The sequence below is a fragment of the Stegostoma tigrinum genome, chromosome 12, assembly GCF_030684315.1.
Source record: "Stegostoma tigrinum isolate sSteTig4 chromosome 12, sSteTig4.hap1, whole genome shotgun sequence".
Classification (NCBI taxonomy): domain Eukaryota; kingdom Metazoa; phylum Chordata; class Chondrichthyes; order Orectolobiformes; family Stegostomatidae; genus Stegostoma; species Stegostoma tigrinum.
The window spans coordinates 24,347,368-24,363,030 of record NC_081365.1 but is presented as its reverse complement, the minus strand read 5'-3'; the positions used below and the strand labels follow the sequence as shown (position 1 = coordinate 24,363,030).

At 38.3% G+C, this 15,663-nt stretch overlaps 1 protein-coding gene and 1 long non-coding RNA gene across 10 annotated transcripts in view; one reads left to right on the top strand and one right to left on the bottom strand.

The window, feature by feature from the left end:
* The first annotated feature begins 22 nt into the window (after positions 1–22).
* LOC125457148 (uncharacterized) overlaps positions 23–15,663 on the top strand; it is an 83,826-nt gene continuing 68,185 nt past the window's right edge. The window contains exon 1 of the long non-coding RNA XR_007248563.2: positions 23–202. This is a non-coding gene — a long non-coding RNA (uncharacterized LOC125457148). The remainder of the gene's footprint in view (positions 203–15,663) is intronic.
* The window catches only part of synj1 (synaptojanin 1), a 101,146-nt gene continuing 94,606 nt past the window's right edge, over positions 9,124–15,663 (bottom strand). For 7 of the 9 annotated variants that reach the window (XM_048540955.2, XM_048540958.2, XM_048540959.2 and 4 more), the window contains one exon: positions 9,124–12,828. In XM_048540955.2, coding sequence (XP_048396912.1) covers positions 11,962–12,828 — 867 coding nt within the window. In that variant the 3' untranslated portion in view covers positions 9,124–11,961. The remainder of the gene's footprint in view (positions 12,829–15,663) is intronic. The other 2 variants (XM_048540960.1, XM_048540961.1) reach the window with 1 other exon arrangement.

Genomic DNA, 15,663 nt, shown 5'->3' with positions numbered 1-15,663 from the left:
CCAGCCTCACATTTTATTATCTTGGAATCTCCAGCATCTGCAGTTCCCATTATCTCTGAAGCTAAACATGAATTCGGTTTTGGGTGAACCTGAAGAAGGGCCCCGAACCGAAACGTCAAGCTTTCCTGCTCGGCCTGAAGCGTTTATCCAGCTTTACACCGTGTTATCACGGAACACAACTGTGGTGATCCAAGGACAAAAGGTGTGGATAAAAACCGAAAGAAATTGGATGCTGTAGATCAGAAACAAAAACAAAAAAGAAAGTTGTTGGGAAAGGTCAGCAGGTTTGGCAGCTTCTGAGTTAACCCAGTCCTGAGGAAGAGTCACCGGACCCGAAACATTAACTGTGTTTTCTCCTTCACAGATACTGCCAGACCTGCTGAGCTTTTCCGGCGACTTTGTTTTTGTTCCTTACGTTCACCTTTATTGGAATTCTTCAGTAAGGCAAGAGCAGGCATCACCCAGTGGTACAAGATGGAAAATTAAAATAGAGGTACTTAGATAATCTAGTCTGGGCATGCAGGTTGAGCAGAGATGCTCTCCAAACAGTCACACAGTTTGCCTTTCATCTCCCCAATTTAGAGTAGATCCTGTTGTGAGAATCAAATACAAAATTTAGAAAAGTACAGTGTACATATAAATTATATTCCATGTGGAGCAGCATTGTTGCCGTTAGATAATTGGAAAGGTGGGAAAAGAACGTGTTGTACACCAGCACCTCTATGGAAAAGTATTGTAGGAATGGGAGGGAGTGATAGGATCCTTAAATAGTGCTACCGATTAACCCACAGTCAACAAACATGTGGAATTTTCTGAAATGTCTATTTGATGTTTAAATATACCATGTGGTAGAGTTTACTTCGGTGCCTATTCAACTGGTTTTCCAGCCGAGAGATTTCTCTTTAAAGCTTATATCAACTGTTACTTGCTTATTGCTGTATGGATAACCCGAGAAAGCTGCAGCACTGATGGTTTTTTTTGGGGGGGGTGGTGGGGAGGTTGGGGGGCTTGTGCATGTATAGAAAACATCCAGCATACAAGTTGATTGGGTAACAAAGAAGACAAATAATATGTTGGCATTAGTTAAAAAGGCAATGGACTACAAAATGAGGAATTCTTGCTAAAACTATACAAGACAGTACTTTGTTCATAGCTAGAATACTGCAATCAGTTTCAATTCCTCATCCAAGAAAATAATGTACTGGAACTGGAGGCAGTCCAAAGAAATTATTCTTTGCTGATCCTGGGTTTAGAGGCTTTTTCTTAGAAGGAGAGCTTGGGTCTGTACTCATTGGAGTTTAGACAAATGATGGGGGGATCTTGTTGAAATAAGGGAGATTATTACAGGGCCTGATAGAGTAAATGACCAGTGTTTGTTTGTTTCCCCTTGTAGTAGAGTCTCAGACCTGAAAGCATAATGTCAGAATACAGGGTTGCCCACTTAAGACAGAGATGAGGGATTTATTCAGTCATACAGCATAGAAACAGACCCTTTGGTCCAAATGGTGCATGCCGATCATGTTCTCAAACTAAACCAATCCCACCTGCCTGCACTTGGCCCATATCCCTCCAAACCTTTTCTATTAATCAACTTATCCAACTGTGTTTTAAACATTGTAACTGCAGCTGCATTCACCAATTTCTCTGGCAGTTCATTCCACACATGAACCCCCTCTTTGTAAAATAGTTGCTTGTCATGTCTTTTAAAAATCTTTCTCCTCTCACCTTAAAATATGCCCCGTAGTCTTGAGCTCCCCCACCCTAGGGAAAAATACGCTTTATTATTCACCTTATTTATGCCACTTGTGATTTTATAAACCTCAATAAGGTCACCCCTCGGCATCCTATGCCACAGTGAAAAATGTTCCAGCATTTCTTGTCAATTTCTATATCTCAAACCCTCCATTCCCAGCTTCAACTTGGTAAATCATTTTTTTGAATCATCTCCAGTTTAATAATAGGAAGGCAGAATACCGGGTCAATGGAAAGATTCTTGGTAGTGTGGATGTGCAGAGGGATCTTGGTCTCCATGTGCATAGATCCCTGAAAGTTGCCACCCAGGTTGATTGTGCTGTTAAGAAGGCTTACGGTATGTTAGGTTTTATTGGTAGAGGGATTGAGTTCCGGAGCCGTGATGTCATGCTGCAACTGTACAAAAAGCTAGTGCGGCGTCATTTGGAATACTGCATGCAGTTCTGGTCGCCCCATTACAGGAAGGATGTGGAAGCTTTGGAAAAAGTGCAGAGGAGATTTACCAGGATGTTGCCTGGTCTGGAGCGCAGGCCCTATGAAGAAAGGCTGAGGGACTTGGTCTGTTCTCATTGGAGAGAAGGAGGCTAAGAGGGGATTTAATAGAGACATACAGATGATCAGAGAATTAGATAGGGTGGACAGTGAGAGTCTTTTTCCAAGGATGATGACTTCAGCTTGTACAAGGGGGCATAGCTACAAATTGAGGGGTGTTAGATTTAAGACAGATGTCAGAGGCAGGTTCTTTACTTAGAGTGGTAAGGGCGTGGAACGCCCTGCCTGCCAATGTAGTTAACTCAGCCACCGTAGGGGCATTTAAACAGTCCTTGGATAAGCATATGGATAATGATGGGATAGTGTAGGGGGAGGGGCTTAGATTAGTTCACAGGTCAGCGCAACATCAAGGGCCAAAGGGTCTGTTCTGCGCTGTTATTGTTCTATGTTCTATATCCTTCCTCTAACAGGGCACCCAGAACTGGACACAGTACTCCAGAAGAGGCCTTACCAGTGTCTGGTACAACCTCAACACAATGTCCCAGATCCTTCCCTTAAGGGTTTGAGTAATGAAGGCAAGCATGCTAAATGTCTTCTTAACCACTGTATACCTATGACACAAATTTCAAAGAATTACATATCCAAACCCCTTAACCTCTGTTGTACAGCATTACCCTGGGCCCTGTAATTAACTGTATAGGTCCATTCCTGAGAATAGTGAATCTGTGGAATTCTTTATTACAGAGGATTGTAGAGAAAGCGTTGTCAAGTTTATTCAATGCTGAGATAGATTTTTCATCAGTAAGAGAATTAAGATTTGTAGGAGAAAGGCAGGAAAGTGGAATTGAGGACTATTAGATCAGTCATGACATAATTGAACAGTGGAGCAGAATTGATGGGCTAAGTGGCCCAGCCATGTTCCTGTATGTTTTGGTCTTATGTTGAGTGTTAATCCTTTTCTTAATTAATAAAAAGACATTGTTTAAATGTGAGATTGTAAGATTATCAAAAAAATTACCAAAAGGTTATGGCCCTACTTAACATGATGGAAAATCCATCTCACACCATCTCTTAAATAGACATTTAATTCTTCTAAAACCAGAACAAAGCAATTTTTCTGTATCGACAGTCTTGTTTCTTCTTTCTAGGCCTAGAAGTAACTTTCACTGTGAAAGTTACAATGGAGATTCCCCCACTTTAATCATTACAAACAGTGTCTCTTCAATCCAAGCACTAAATTTCACCTGAGATCTGAAGGTGGGGGTTTTCTCTCAAGTGTAGGACTAGCTTTCTCAAAGTCCTGCTGTCTACCGGCTGACTTGCATTGCTAGAATAATATATTGACTCAAATTCATTAGAATGACTTACTATTATTTTTTCCCCTCATAAAGCCCATCTCCACAGCAATGTGAATCTCATTGGCCTTGTATCCAGGTAGAAGTGCCAATTAATTATCTTTTAGATCCCAAACTCCATTCATCTTAGAATTAAAATCTGTTCAATGAATAACCATTTGTAAAACCTGATATTCCCAACATCTCCTTCGGGGACTTAAGTCTAACAAACTACTTGCAGCGCAGTTGCTCTTGCTATTGTTTACAAGTAAGAAAATCCTCGTATGGGTAACAATCAAGTCACCCATGGGCAACTAGTAATCCTGAGACCCAAGTTAATGCTGTATGGACTTGAATTCAAATCCCACCACACTAGCAGGTGAAATTTAAGTGAATAAATGTGGAATTTAAAACTAGTATCAGTAATGGTGATGATAAAAATCAATACCTGATTTTTGTAAATAGCCATCTGGTTCATAAATACTCTCAAGTAAAGGTTAATCTGTCATTCTTGTCTTGCCTGGCCAACTTGTGAATCTAGATCCACAGCAACATGGTTGACTTTTAACTACCGTCTGAAATAGCCAGCAAGCCATCAAGCGCAATGCTCCCAGCTGATGATTTTTTTTTAAAGTTTTGTTGTTTGGCAGAATTCAGAACAGGTCATATATAAACCAGGAGCAAGAATAGGTCCTACAAATCTGCTCTGTCATTCAATAAAACTATGACCAATTTTATTACTTCACAATGGAGCATACTGCAAATAACCTTTCACCATCTTAGTCAAGAATCTGTCTACCTTGGCATTAAAAATATTCCAAGCCTGTGTTGCAACCACCCTATGAAAAAGTGTTTCAAAGAGTGATGATGCTTGTAGAACGATCACGTCTTAAATGGTGAATATTTTTAAACATTGACCCCTAGATTCTCCCACAAGAGGAAACATCCCCTCCAAATCATCCTGTCAGGACCTTATACATTTCAGTCAGGCTTCCTATTTCCTAAACTTGAACAGAATCAAGTGTAGGCAGTCCAGTCTTTCCTCATAAAATAATTTGCCCATTCTGCATGTGAGCCTGCTAAACCTTCCCTGAAATTCTTCCATTGCTTTAAACATCCTCCCCAAATATGAAGACCAACATTGTACACAGCTCTCCAGATGTAGTCTCACCAGTGCCGTCTGTAACTGAAGGATAACCTCCATACTTTTGTATTCAATTCCCTTGCACCTGTAAATGCACACTAAGATAGTATTACTCAGGCAAGACTTCCTCAAAAAAATTCTTGTGAATTTTGTATTTGTAGCAATTACTTTGCTGTGTCAATATAACAGAATCAGTCAGCATACAAGACCTTTCCATCAACTCATGTGACCAGATATGCTAAATTGATCTAGTCCCATTTGCCAGCAAGATTGTGGTATATTCTATTTTTGCATAAATGAACAACTGTGCATGGAAAACTAAATGATATTTTGTTTACTTGTCAAGATAAAATTAGCAGAATGCTTATTAAATGCATGTGATCTTTTCTAATGTAAATGATTGGGACATTCCTGTTTGCATTTCACAATTTACCCTTCCCAGTTATTCATGTGGCATGTGTAGGTGCTAGATTGGCTATTTTGAGGTCATAATTCTTATCTGACATAATAAATTAACCTATGAGAATTGATTGATGATTTAACATTGATAAGTATATCAAGAGAACTTAAATGGCTCTCAGCACAGTAATAGTGACTGTCAAGTTCTGCTTGCTGCAGAGGTGTGTAATAACATCTCTGAACAGGTTGCTAAGTAAATATTTATCATGAGAACTTCTGCTATTTTTTGAGCAGTGATCTGCAATCTGTAATGTCAAAATTACCAATACAAAAAGGCTTATACAACTTTTGTTTTACGTTTCATTATGAATAACACCTCTTGAAATGTATCATTCATTAGTGTGTTGTAGTATCAATGGAATGGATTTGATGGCATCAGTACCAGGATGAGACAATTTTTCTATCAGAATCCAGTGGTGAACTGATTCTTAGGAATAGCTTTAAATTGCCTATTAACATTACCATCAAAAATCCCATTTCAACTGCTTTGCACAAAGCTTTTCATGATTTCCTCAAGTAGCTTATTAAGTGTTGGGTGTACATAGCAGAATCTGCTAAAATAATTACAATTTTAATACAAAACGTTTCAGGAAATCTATTGGACTAAAGACTGACAAGTCTTCTGTCCTTGTGGTTTATATTGCAGAGCCTTCAAAACATGTTTGCTGAAATTTTGGATGGTAATTTCTCAAAATTCCCTAGATCTCAATAGTTCTCACACAAATTAGGACGCTGCAAATGCAATGCCTCTATTCAAGGGAGAGACACAAACTGTTTAATAAATTAATAGATTTCCTAACATCTGTCATTTAAAAATGCCAGCATTCATTATTAATGAAGGTAAACAGGACATTTCGAAAATCATAATATTATCAGGCTGACTTAACCTTACAAAAAGGTAAGAAACAAATTTATCAGCATTAAGGATGTAAAAAGTACAATGGATAAAAAGGAACCAGTAGACAGTGTATTTAGATTTTTAATATTGAATTGTTAAGATGCCATTAAGAGATTACTACACCAGGTGACATGGTATCAGGATGACATATTAGTGTGGATAGAGGATTGGCCAAATTGAGTCAGGATAAATGTGTATTTTCAAGCAGATGAACTGAACCTAGTGGAGTACCACAGGGATCAGTGTTGGGGTCTCACCTATTTATAATCATGAGTTGGATGAAGGGAACAAATGTACCTGATGATTAATGTAGGAAATCACATTGAGAGAAGAATAAAGTGTTTGCAAACAGATAAGACAATCAAACATGTGGGCAAATGTTTGATAGGTAAACATAATAGGGAAAATGTCAGGTTATCATAATTGCAGGAAGAACAGAAAATTGTTATTATTTAATCAAATAGACTGCAAAATATTGCAAAGGGATATGGTTGGCCTTGTACACAAATCACAAAAGGTTCTCTTATAAGTACAGCAAGTAATTCAGAAAGGAAATGGATCATAGGATCCTTATAGTGTGGAAACAGGCCTTTCGGCCCAACCAGTCCACACTGACCCTCTGACCATCCCGCGCAGACCATTCCCCTAAAGCCCACCCAAGCTACACATCCCTGAATACTATGGGCAATTTAGCATAGCCAATCCACCTAGCCTGCACATCTTTGGACTGTGGAAGGAAACCAGAGGAAACCCACACAGACAGTCACCTGAAGGTGGAATCCAACCCGGGTCCCTGGTGCTGTGAGGCAACAGTGTTAACCAATGAGCCACTGTGCCACCCAGAGTATAAAGGAAATACATTTTGTTACAAATGAAATGTTTTAATAATATGAATGGCTGTGTACAGTTTCTTACTGAAGGGATATACATGCAATGGAAACAGTTCAGAAAAGGTTCACAAAGCTATTGAAGATGGAGCTATCATTATAAGAAAGGTTGGAGCCAGATCAGTGGTGTTTAGAAGAAAGTGAACTGATCTCATTCAAAGAAGTTTCTGTTGGGATTGACAGTTTAGCTGCTGGGAGGAAGTTCCACTAATTTCTCTCTAGAAATGAGATCACAGTTTAAAAACAAAGTATCTAAGACAAAGAACTTCTTCAGAGGGTTGTCAGTCTTTGGAATTCCCTTCCTCACAGAATAGATGCTCTGACTTATCATGTTCAATGTGAAGTTAATTACAGATTTTTGATCCATGTGGGAGCCAGCGGTTATGGGATTTGGGAGATGGGGGAACTGGTAGACAAACAGAAGAGAAAGTGGAGTTCAGGCTACAACTAAAACAGCCATGATCTTATTAAATAGCGGTACAGGCTGAAGGGGAACAGGTGGCTTACTTTTTCATCTATTTCTGATCTTGTTGTTGGTTCTGGAAATAAATGTAAAACCTGCTGAATCTGTCTCCAGCAAGAGAATAAGACCAGCTTGTCCATTGCCACCAATCCTGTTCAAATGTCTCTCAAATCAATATCGTAAGAATTATAAGGATTTTTTTTAATATAAAGAATGTTATCAGCTTCACTTGGGAAGTGAACATACTCTTGATAAACTTGATCATCTAGTTACCTGCTGGAGATGATGGTGGGCGTCATCAGCATTGTATTTATTCAAGAATCAAATTGGGGATGCAATGTCCTATTTGGGGAAGATACAAGGCATTCATCCCAACTGTTTCTATCAGCATTTAGATATCCTGATAGGTACTAACATTTGCTTGAAATCAATCCTTTGAAAGTATATTTTATCCCTAACTTCCTTTGATAATACTTTAATGCATTTTAAGCTGTTGTGTGTATCTAAACAATATGGTTCGGAACTCTAGGCATCAAATTCAAGCTTTTGCTCACCAAGTTTCACATCAACATTCTGACGAAGGGTCACTTGACCAAAACGTTAAATCTGCTTTCTTTCTACAGATGCTGCCATACCTGCTGAGCTTTTCCAGGAATTTTTGTTTGATTTACAGCATCCACAGGTATTTCGGTTTTCACAACCGATGCCAATCTTTAACAAAGCATGCAATGAGAAAGCGAAACAGTTGTCGGAAGAGGTGTTTACATTTTACACTGACTAGTTGTTACATGTTCACATTCCATTCTTATGTGGCAGGTACATCTTTTTGTCAGAAGTCCCACACACACCTTGAAAATGATATAGTATTAGCCATCTCAAACTTTTAAAACTAAAACTGTTTGTAGTCTCTCAACATTTACTGCTCAACATTAGTTGCCTTGGTAAAATGATTGACTTTCATAAAAGGAATGTAAAAGATAGTGAAAGCTTGTTGCTGTGACTTTCTGTCCAGAAGTGGTTAGAATAGGAGCAGTGCACCAAGGTAGGTTGGAATTAGTTTAACTGACACTAGATCGTATCCTTGCACTTGTTGGCAACACACTTTCTGGCACAAGCGTGTGCAGCCTCCTAACTGGCTCAGAGTACAGCATCTAAATGAGATGGATAGGATGTTTGCTGAGGACAACCAGTTGGTGGATGGTAGCCCCATTGACAGAGGTGAGCACTGCCTCCTTAGAAGAAGGCTGTGAAAATTTCACCTTGAGGTAGTCTCAATTTTGTGTGCATAAACTGGTCACTATTGCTTGGTCATCAATTTGGAAAGGAAATATTTCTACAGAATGACCTGTAGCTACAATTGTGGCTTGTGATTCAGAGTTCTGATTTTGGTGGTGGTTGTGGTGTGGGAAGAGAAGAAAACATGCAAGGGCCTGTGTGCCATTCACATATTCATAATCTGCCTGCTGCAGCCCAACTGTTGACCAAAGTTCTCCTATCCTACTCTCCAGTCTCACATTCAAGCCCAGCTCAGTGGGACTGAGAATCCTTTGCCCAGAGAATCTGTGTACTAATCAACCGCATTTCACAAGCTCCAGACCTGTCATTTCTGAGTCTGCTCTGTGAGCTCACTCATCTACACCAAAATTAAGCTTAGACCCATCACTGTCCTGAAAAAAAAAACAATCTGCGAAAAATAGGACACAGCTATGTTTATTGTATTAAGATGCAACTTGGATATCACAGGATATGTACAACTTGTTAAGCACGCAGGAAAAGATTAAGACATATTGTTTACTGAATATAACAAACAATCTGTAGGATTATAGGTACACATTAATGAACATTTAAAGATCAGAGGACCTATAAAAACCATAAACAGCCAGATTACCACATTGAAATGTTGCAGTTAAGTCTTTGTATACAATATCTGTGGTGCTGCAAATTACATATTTGCTGTAGTTCTTCATTAGCCACAGATGTCAGCAGAAAGCTCAGTTATAAAATGAAAATTTGCAGTGATATTTTTCCACACTGAACATTTTAAAATTAGCCGAATGAAAAGTTATACGCTTGAACACCATTTACATGTAGAAATGTATTAGTTGATGTGCCATGAAAGGAATTTTAAGAGTGATTTCCCATTGCACCACAGGCAAAAAGAGCAGCAGCAAAAGCATTATAATAATGCCTTTAAGATATCAGTAGTGAGAATTTAGCCAATACACTAACTATAACAAGGCTGCAAGATTTTGTTTTACTGTTTCGGCATTTTTATTTTCATATTTTTCACTTTCTGATCAATGAAAGAAGCTATCAATATGTTAACACATTTCAGATAGCTTAATAAAATAGTGTAATTGAGGCTACAGTTTTGAAACAGACCAAAAGAATCACCACCTTCTTTTATGATCAACATTTTAAATCAAATACTTAGTTAATAACAGTTTAAAGATTCTTGCTTACTGTGTCTGAACAAAATCATGCATAGTGACAGACAGTTTAATGCATCAACACACAACTGCAACAACAACCTTACAAATTAGCATTTGTGTCAAACAAATGGAAGAATTTAGTAAGCTTTTAAAAAATGTCAGATGTTCATGCTAAGGTCATATCTGAAGAGCAATTTGGCATATTTACTGTTTCTCCTGGAAAAAAAAAACTGGTCTATTATTCAATAGCCTTGTTCTTCATCTGCTGCCATAACCTTGGTTTATATAGTTGCATACATACTATACAGAATATATTTTCTATAAACCAATATCTGAACTAAACAGTGATATCATCAGGTATGAATATGTTCTTTAAATGGAAATATATTATAGATAAATAACCTTAGACTGTAGTTAGATTTTTTTTGATGGGGAGGAAACTAAGTGTGCTTGTCAAAAAGAGGATGTTGGTGCTAGGAATGAAACATGGTTTCACTTATGATAACTAGTGACATATCAGAGGCAATATTATATGGTAGTCGGCTCCCTCTAGACCAAGGTAAAAAAGTGGAGTAATGGTGCATAGGCTTTCATTTTCTTAAATCAGAGTTTTTAGTAAGAGATGTAATTAACTTTAGAAGATGAAGTTTGATACTGGAGGAGATGTTCCAAGTTAATGCAAGTAGACTAATAAGTGATGACGAATGTGATGCACATTTGAAATCATAGCAACTGACTGAGTGATTAGTAGTTAGCGTTTTATTAACCAGATCAACTTGCTGATGAATACCATTAAATTCTTCGCATGGTTAGAATTCAGGAAATGATTTTGTGCTCATTAAGATAAAGGGATGTAATGTCAAGATCAAGCCCTCCACCCCACCTCCCTCTATTTTCAACCCCGAAAAAATAGTACTATGTACTTTAGCCCAACTTGTAAAAAACAACTTATTTGCACACCTCCTCTAACAGCCATCCTCCAGCAAAGCTGCTAAATTTAATGCCAATTATTGTGTTGTACTATGCCTTCTTGGCAATGGGTAGACATTACCCAAATTTATCTAAGATCCCTTAAGTTAGAATGAACACATATCCATCCCATCCCATCCCATCAATGGAACTCAGACCACAATGTTAAAATGGACAGTGCATTACCTAAACAGAGATGCCCTCCACAGTGGTTATTAGACATGTTGGGCCTGACAGCAACAAATACAATGTAATTCATTCAATAGTCTGAAGTTTGTCCACAACCACCTATTTGAAACTTGAATATCATTAGAACAGTCAATGGCTACAACTTAGTGGTTGAGTCAAACAATTGTGTAAACAAACTAAGCAGTTTGACTCTTATTGAAGAGTACGGGTACAATGTGTCCATTAATATAGCCAGCCCCCAACTTTGATAAGGAGCACAGCGTGTCATTGTAAACAACAGTAATAATGAATGGAAATAAGAAAAATCAAGAAATATTTTGCATGTTGGATGGCTACATCCATTGCTAAGGTTCACCAAAAGCCCAGCACAAACTTTTGATTTTAATTAAATAAATTAAAATATTCTGGAAATTTTGTTACCATATAAAATTGGATAATCTGAACCAATAAAGGATAAAAATTATGCAAATGCTCTGAAAATAACTAGCCTACTACCACATTTAACACTGGTTAGTTAAATTGCAACTGACAGCAAGTCAGATTGAACTAAAATTTCTTGGGACGGTTCAGAGAACAACAGTGTTGCATTAACCATAAGTTCACATCTTTAATAAAAATATTTACGTAATCCATATTATTACTGTTTTTCCTCGCCTGGCAATTTAACTGCATCTTGCACCAGATCAATTCCCAAAAAACATTAATTAGCTGATATCACATTCAGGAAATGGTGGATTTTGAATCTGCAACCTTAAAATACAACAAATAATGCGATGACCATACAAAATCATTGCCAATTATTTAACACTAACATAGAACTTCTTGTAAAACAGATGCCAAGTATTTGGCATTTTATACAGAACATATTGCACATGTAAAGCCCCGACAAAGAAGTCAAAATTTTTTTTAAAAGTTAGCCTTCAGACCTTATTAGACCACATCTCATCTTTCAGTAAAGTCCTGCTTTGTTAGAGAGTCAGGTGTCTCTGAATTGAATGGCAATATTGGGATGACGACATTTGATCTCAAAGGTATAGGAGGTGGTGGTCTTCGAGATGGCATGGGTACTGATGCACCAGTTGCTTTGTTACTTTTATGCCAGTCACTGCCAAACCCAAAATCTGAACTTGGAAATAATTTGTGTGCATTCTGCAATGATGAGTTGTGAACACTGTCATTCCAAGGATCCTGGCATTCAATTTCTTTTGCACTAGTTGACAGAGTTCCATCTTTTTGAGAAAAATCATTATCCTCAAAGGTCACCCATCCACTGGTTTGTACTTTGTTACTTATCGCAGGTTTACTCTGAAAGATATTGTTGCCTTTAAATGGATTTGATGAAGAGGCAGCCTCACCAATCCCTGCCCCAGTGGTTGAAAAGACAGGGTAACTGCTGCTCGTTTGCACAGATGTTTGTGATGCAGCAGGTCTTTGTATGGGGTTTTGAGTATCTGTCCTAAATGGATTATAACCAGTTTTTCGAGTGAAAGGGTTTGTATTGGAAGTATTGCCATCAGCCAGGAAATTCAAAGATCCAGGACAGACTTGAAAACTCTCCTGTGATTTACTTCTGGGAGGAATGGGAGGTACCAATGGCATGCAGTTAGCTTGTGATGACACAAGGGGCTCAATGGATTGTTGCTGGCACAAAGTAGGAGATACATGCGCATATGCTGGTTGCAAACTAGTATTTCCGCTTGATAACGGAGTCTTTGTCCAAGGATCAGCAAGCCGGTCGAGTGAAAGATCAGCAAAAGGGTCAATGTTAGATGGTCCTCCATTGTTAAATCCATTAATACTGGCTTTTAGCTGCAAACAGAAACAAAAGTATCATGTTATTCCAAGACACAAATAAATTTTGGAACCCTGTTTCATCTCTCGTTTCTCCTTTCAAATGCCTCATTCCGCTCCACCTAGTCAAAGCACTATTGTAAGTTTCTCACAGCTATCGTTAATGCTTTCCCTGCACAATTTTCCTTCTTGGTCATTTTAACACATGGCATCTCTCTTCTAGCTTTGTATCAAACCTTAATTTTCACACTCCAAAAGTACCTACATTCACAGCCATCCATTCAACCTTTGTAGAAGGATCACTTGAAATGGCAAAGGCAATTTTTAATCCCTTACTTAATCCCAGCATTTATAACTCTACTTCTTGTGTCTGAACATGAAACTGTTCCCCAGATTACGTGCAATGCACTTTTGCTTTCCATTCACTGCAGCATTTTGAATTGTAATCAGCTCCACACTTGAGCTACTGTCCTTGTTAAAACTAGAGTTTTTCTCAAGCTGCTTGCTCCCTCAATGCAGTTTCCAACTCCACTCTCAAATCCAAGAGGTAAGCCACGAATGGCTGAACTGGATTTGCACCGTAAATGTTTACGCAACATAGAGCACTGTTGGATTCCGGTCACCCTATAAAAACCTCTCACCATTTCACGATGAAGCTCTAATCTCTATTACAACGACGTCTTCTTAGATGTTCCCAGCACCTGCACGCTCACTTCCAGGAAGTGCAAAGTTTATGGACTTCTTTATTATCAAGATTAAGACAGTTCATTTAAAAGCCTGTTCCATTTCATTATCTTCCCTTAACCAGTATCACCCCGGTCTCCAGTCAGATTTCTCCAAAAAACTTCCTCTCTGCTTCTGTATCTTTCCGCCAACTCCTCCTGCCCTCTTTGAGCTTATCTTGTCTACGAGATCTGCTTCCTGCTCACTTGACCCTATTTGCACAAACTGATGACCAACAAGCTTCCCTTCCAGGATCTTACAGTAACTAAAATTGTCAAGTGTTCTCTTTCTTCTTTTTAAACTACTAAACCACCATCATTCTTCAATCATCTTCCTTTGAAATCATGGCCATATCTCCAATCACTTTTCACTCTCTCAAGTTCTTGAGCATGCTGCTAAACTCCCAAACTAGTACCCATTTTCCTGAAACTCCAGGTTTGAATCCCTATGAACAGGTTCCTGTTCATGCATTGAAATCAATAAGGTACAATGACATCCTACATTGCTATAGTAAACTGTTCACCTCATTCATCGCAATCTGCCTGCTGTGTTATCGTCAAGGTTCCTCCTTTTCCAAAATGGGTGGGACTGCCTGATCTGATTCCTTTCTGTGTATGCAGTCACAATCAGATATTTTTCTGCAATTGATTCCTTTCTTACTCTTGCATCATTACATCTAGAGATTCCCCCAAGAGCCTAAGCTTGGTATCCTCTATTTCTCGGGTACTGTGACCCTTGGGAATGTCAGCCAAAAACACACAGTTTCTGCATTTACACTGCCATCTCACACAAAAACACCATCTCTATCCACTCTTCCTGCTGTCTCAGATTTGTCGAGTTGCTTTACCAACATACAGCACTAAATGAGCAGAATGGTCTTCTAATGGAACATTCAGAAGACCAAAGTAAAATGTTCAGACTATGCCACAAACCCCGAAACCCAGCTAATGGCTGAGGCTAAATCATACAAATTTCAATTTTGAGACCTGGTCAACCACGAGTTGAGCTTCTGACCAATCCAAATGTTTTCTTTACGACCAAGACAAACTACTTTTACACAGTCAGTCCATGTCGCCTCACCTGCTGTTGAAATGATCATCACTACATTTATTACCTCTAGAATATTATTTTCTTCTGGACAGCATCCCACTTTGCAAAATTAAGCTCATCTAAAACTCTACTGCATATATTTAACTTCCACCTAGTCCCATTCATCCAAGACTTATGACTTACTTTCACCTGGTGTGCCAAAGCCTCAAATTTTTAAAAATCTCATCCTTATTCCCAAGTCTCCTTCACTCCCGCCCACCCACTGCACTATCCTTCTGTAGTATCCTCCAGTCCGACGACCTTTCAAGATTTCCATGTATCTCCAAATCACAGCTCCTTCAGATCCACTTCAATTGCACTACCATTGGCAGCTATGAATTCAGCTGACAAGATCTTAAGCATTGGAATTACTTTTTTTTGAACTGTCCGCTGCTTTCTTTAAGATGCTTCTCAGAACCTGTTACTCTAACCAAGTTTTTGATTATCTGCCCTACTGTCTCATGTGGTTCAGTTCAAAAATTGTTTAAAAACATCCTTGTGAAACATATTGGGATATTTTACTACATAAAGGCACCATATAAATTCGAGCTATCATCAAATTAAATAATGAAAGCAGTGGAAATCTACAACTTCTTTGGTTCATCCCTGTGGTAATTTATGCTACGCACCAGTATACTATTGGTCAACTTTAGGCTTATTTGAAAAAAAAATTGATGACACTACCCTTCCTCTTCACTATTTTCTTTCTCTCTCTAGAGAATACCAACAAACAAATCTGAAATTAAATGCCACATTATGCAGTACACACTGCAGAATAAACTGAATCATGCATTTTCAATCTGGAAATCTTTCAAAGACCTACATCCCGTCAGCCGAAGAGAAGACCAAAATCTTTGACCAAGAAGTGGGGATAAAAAGGATAGATTGCAAAGCATCAAAATGTTTAAGCAAAATCTTTAAGATTTTCAGTAAAGCACACAATAACATAGGAAAGAAAAAATATGTAATGCAACAAGATGACTATTCCAGTAGTGATTGAAAAGGTGTTGTATAGAAGATACTCAGTTATATTGATTTAGA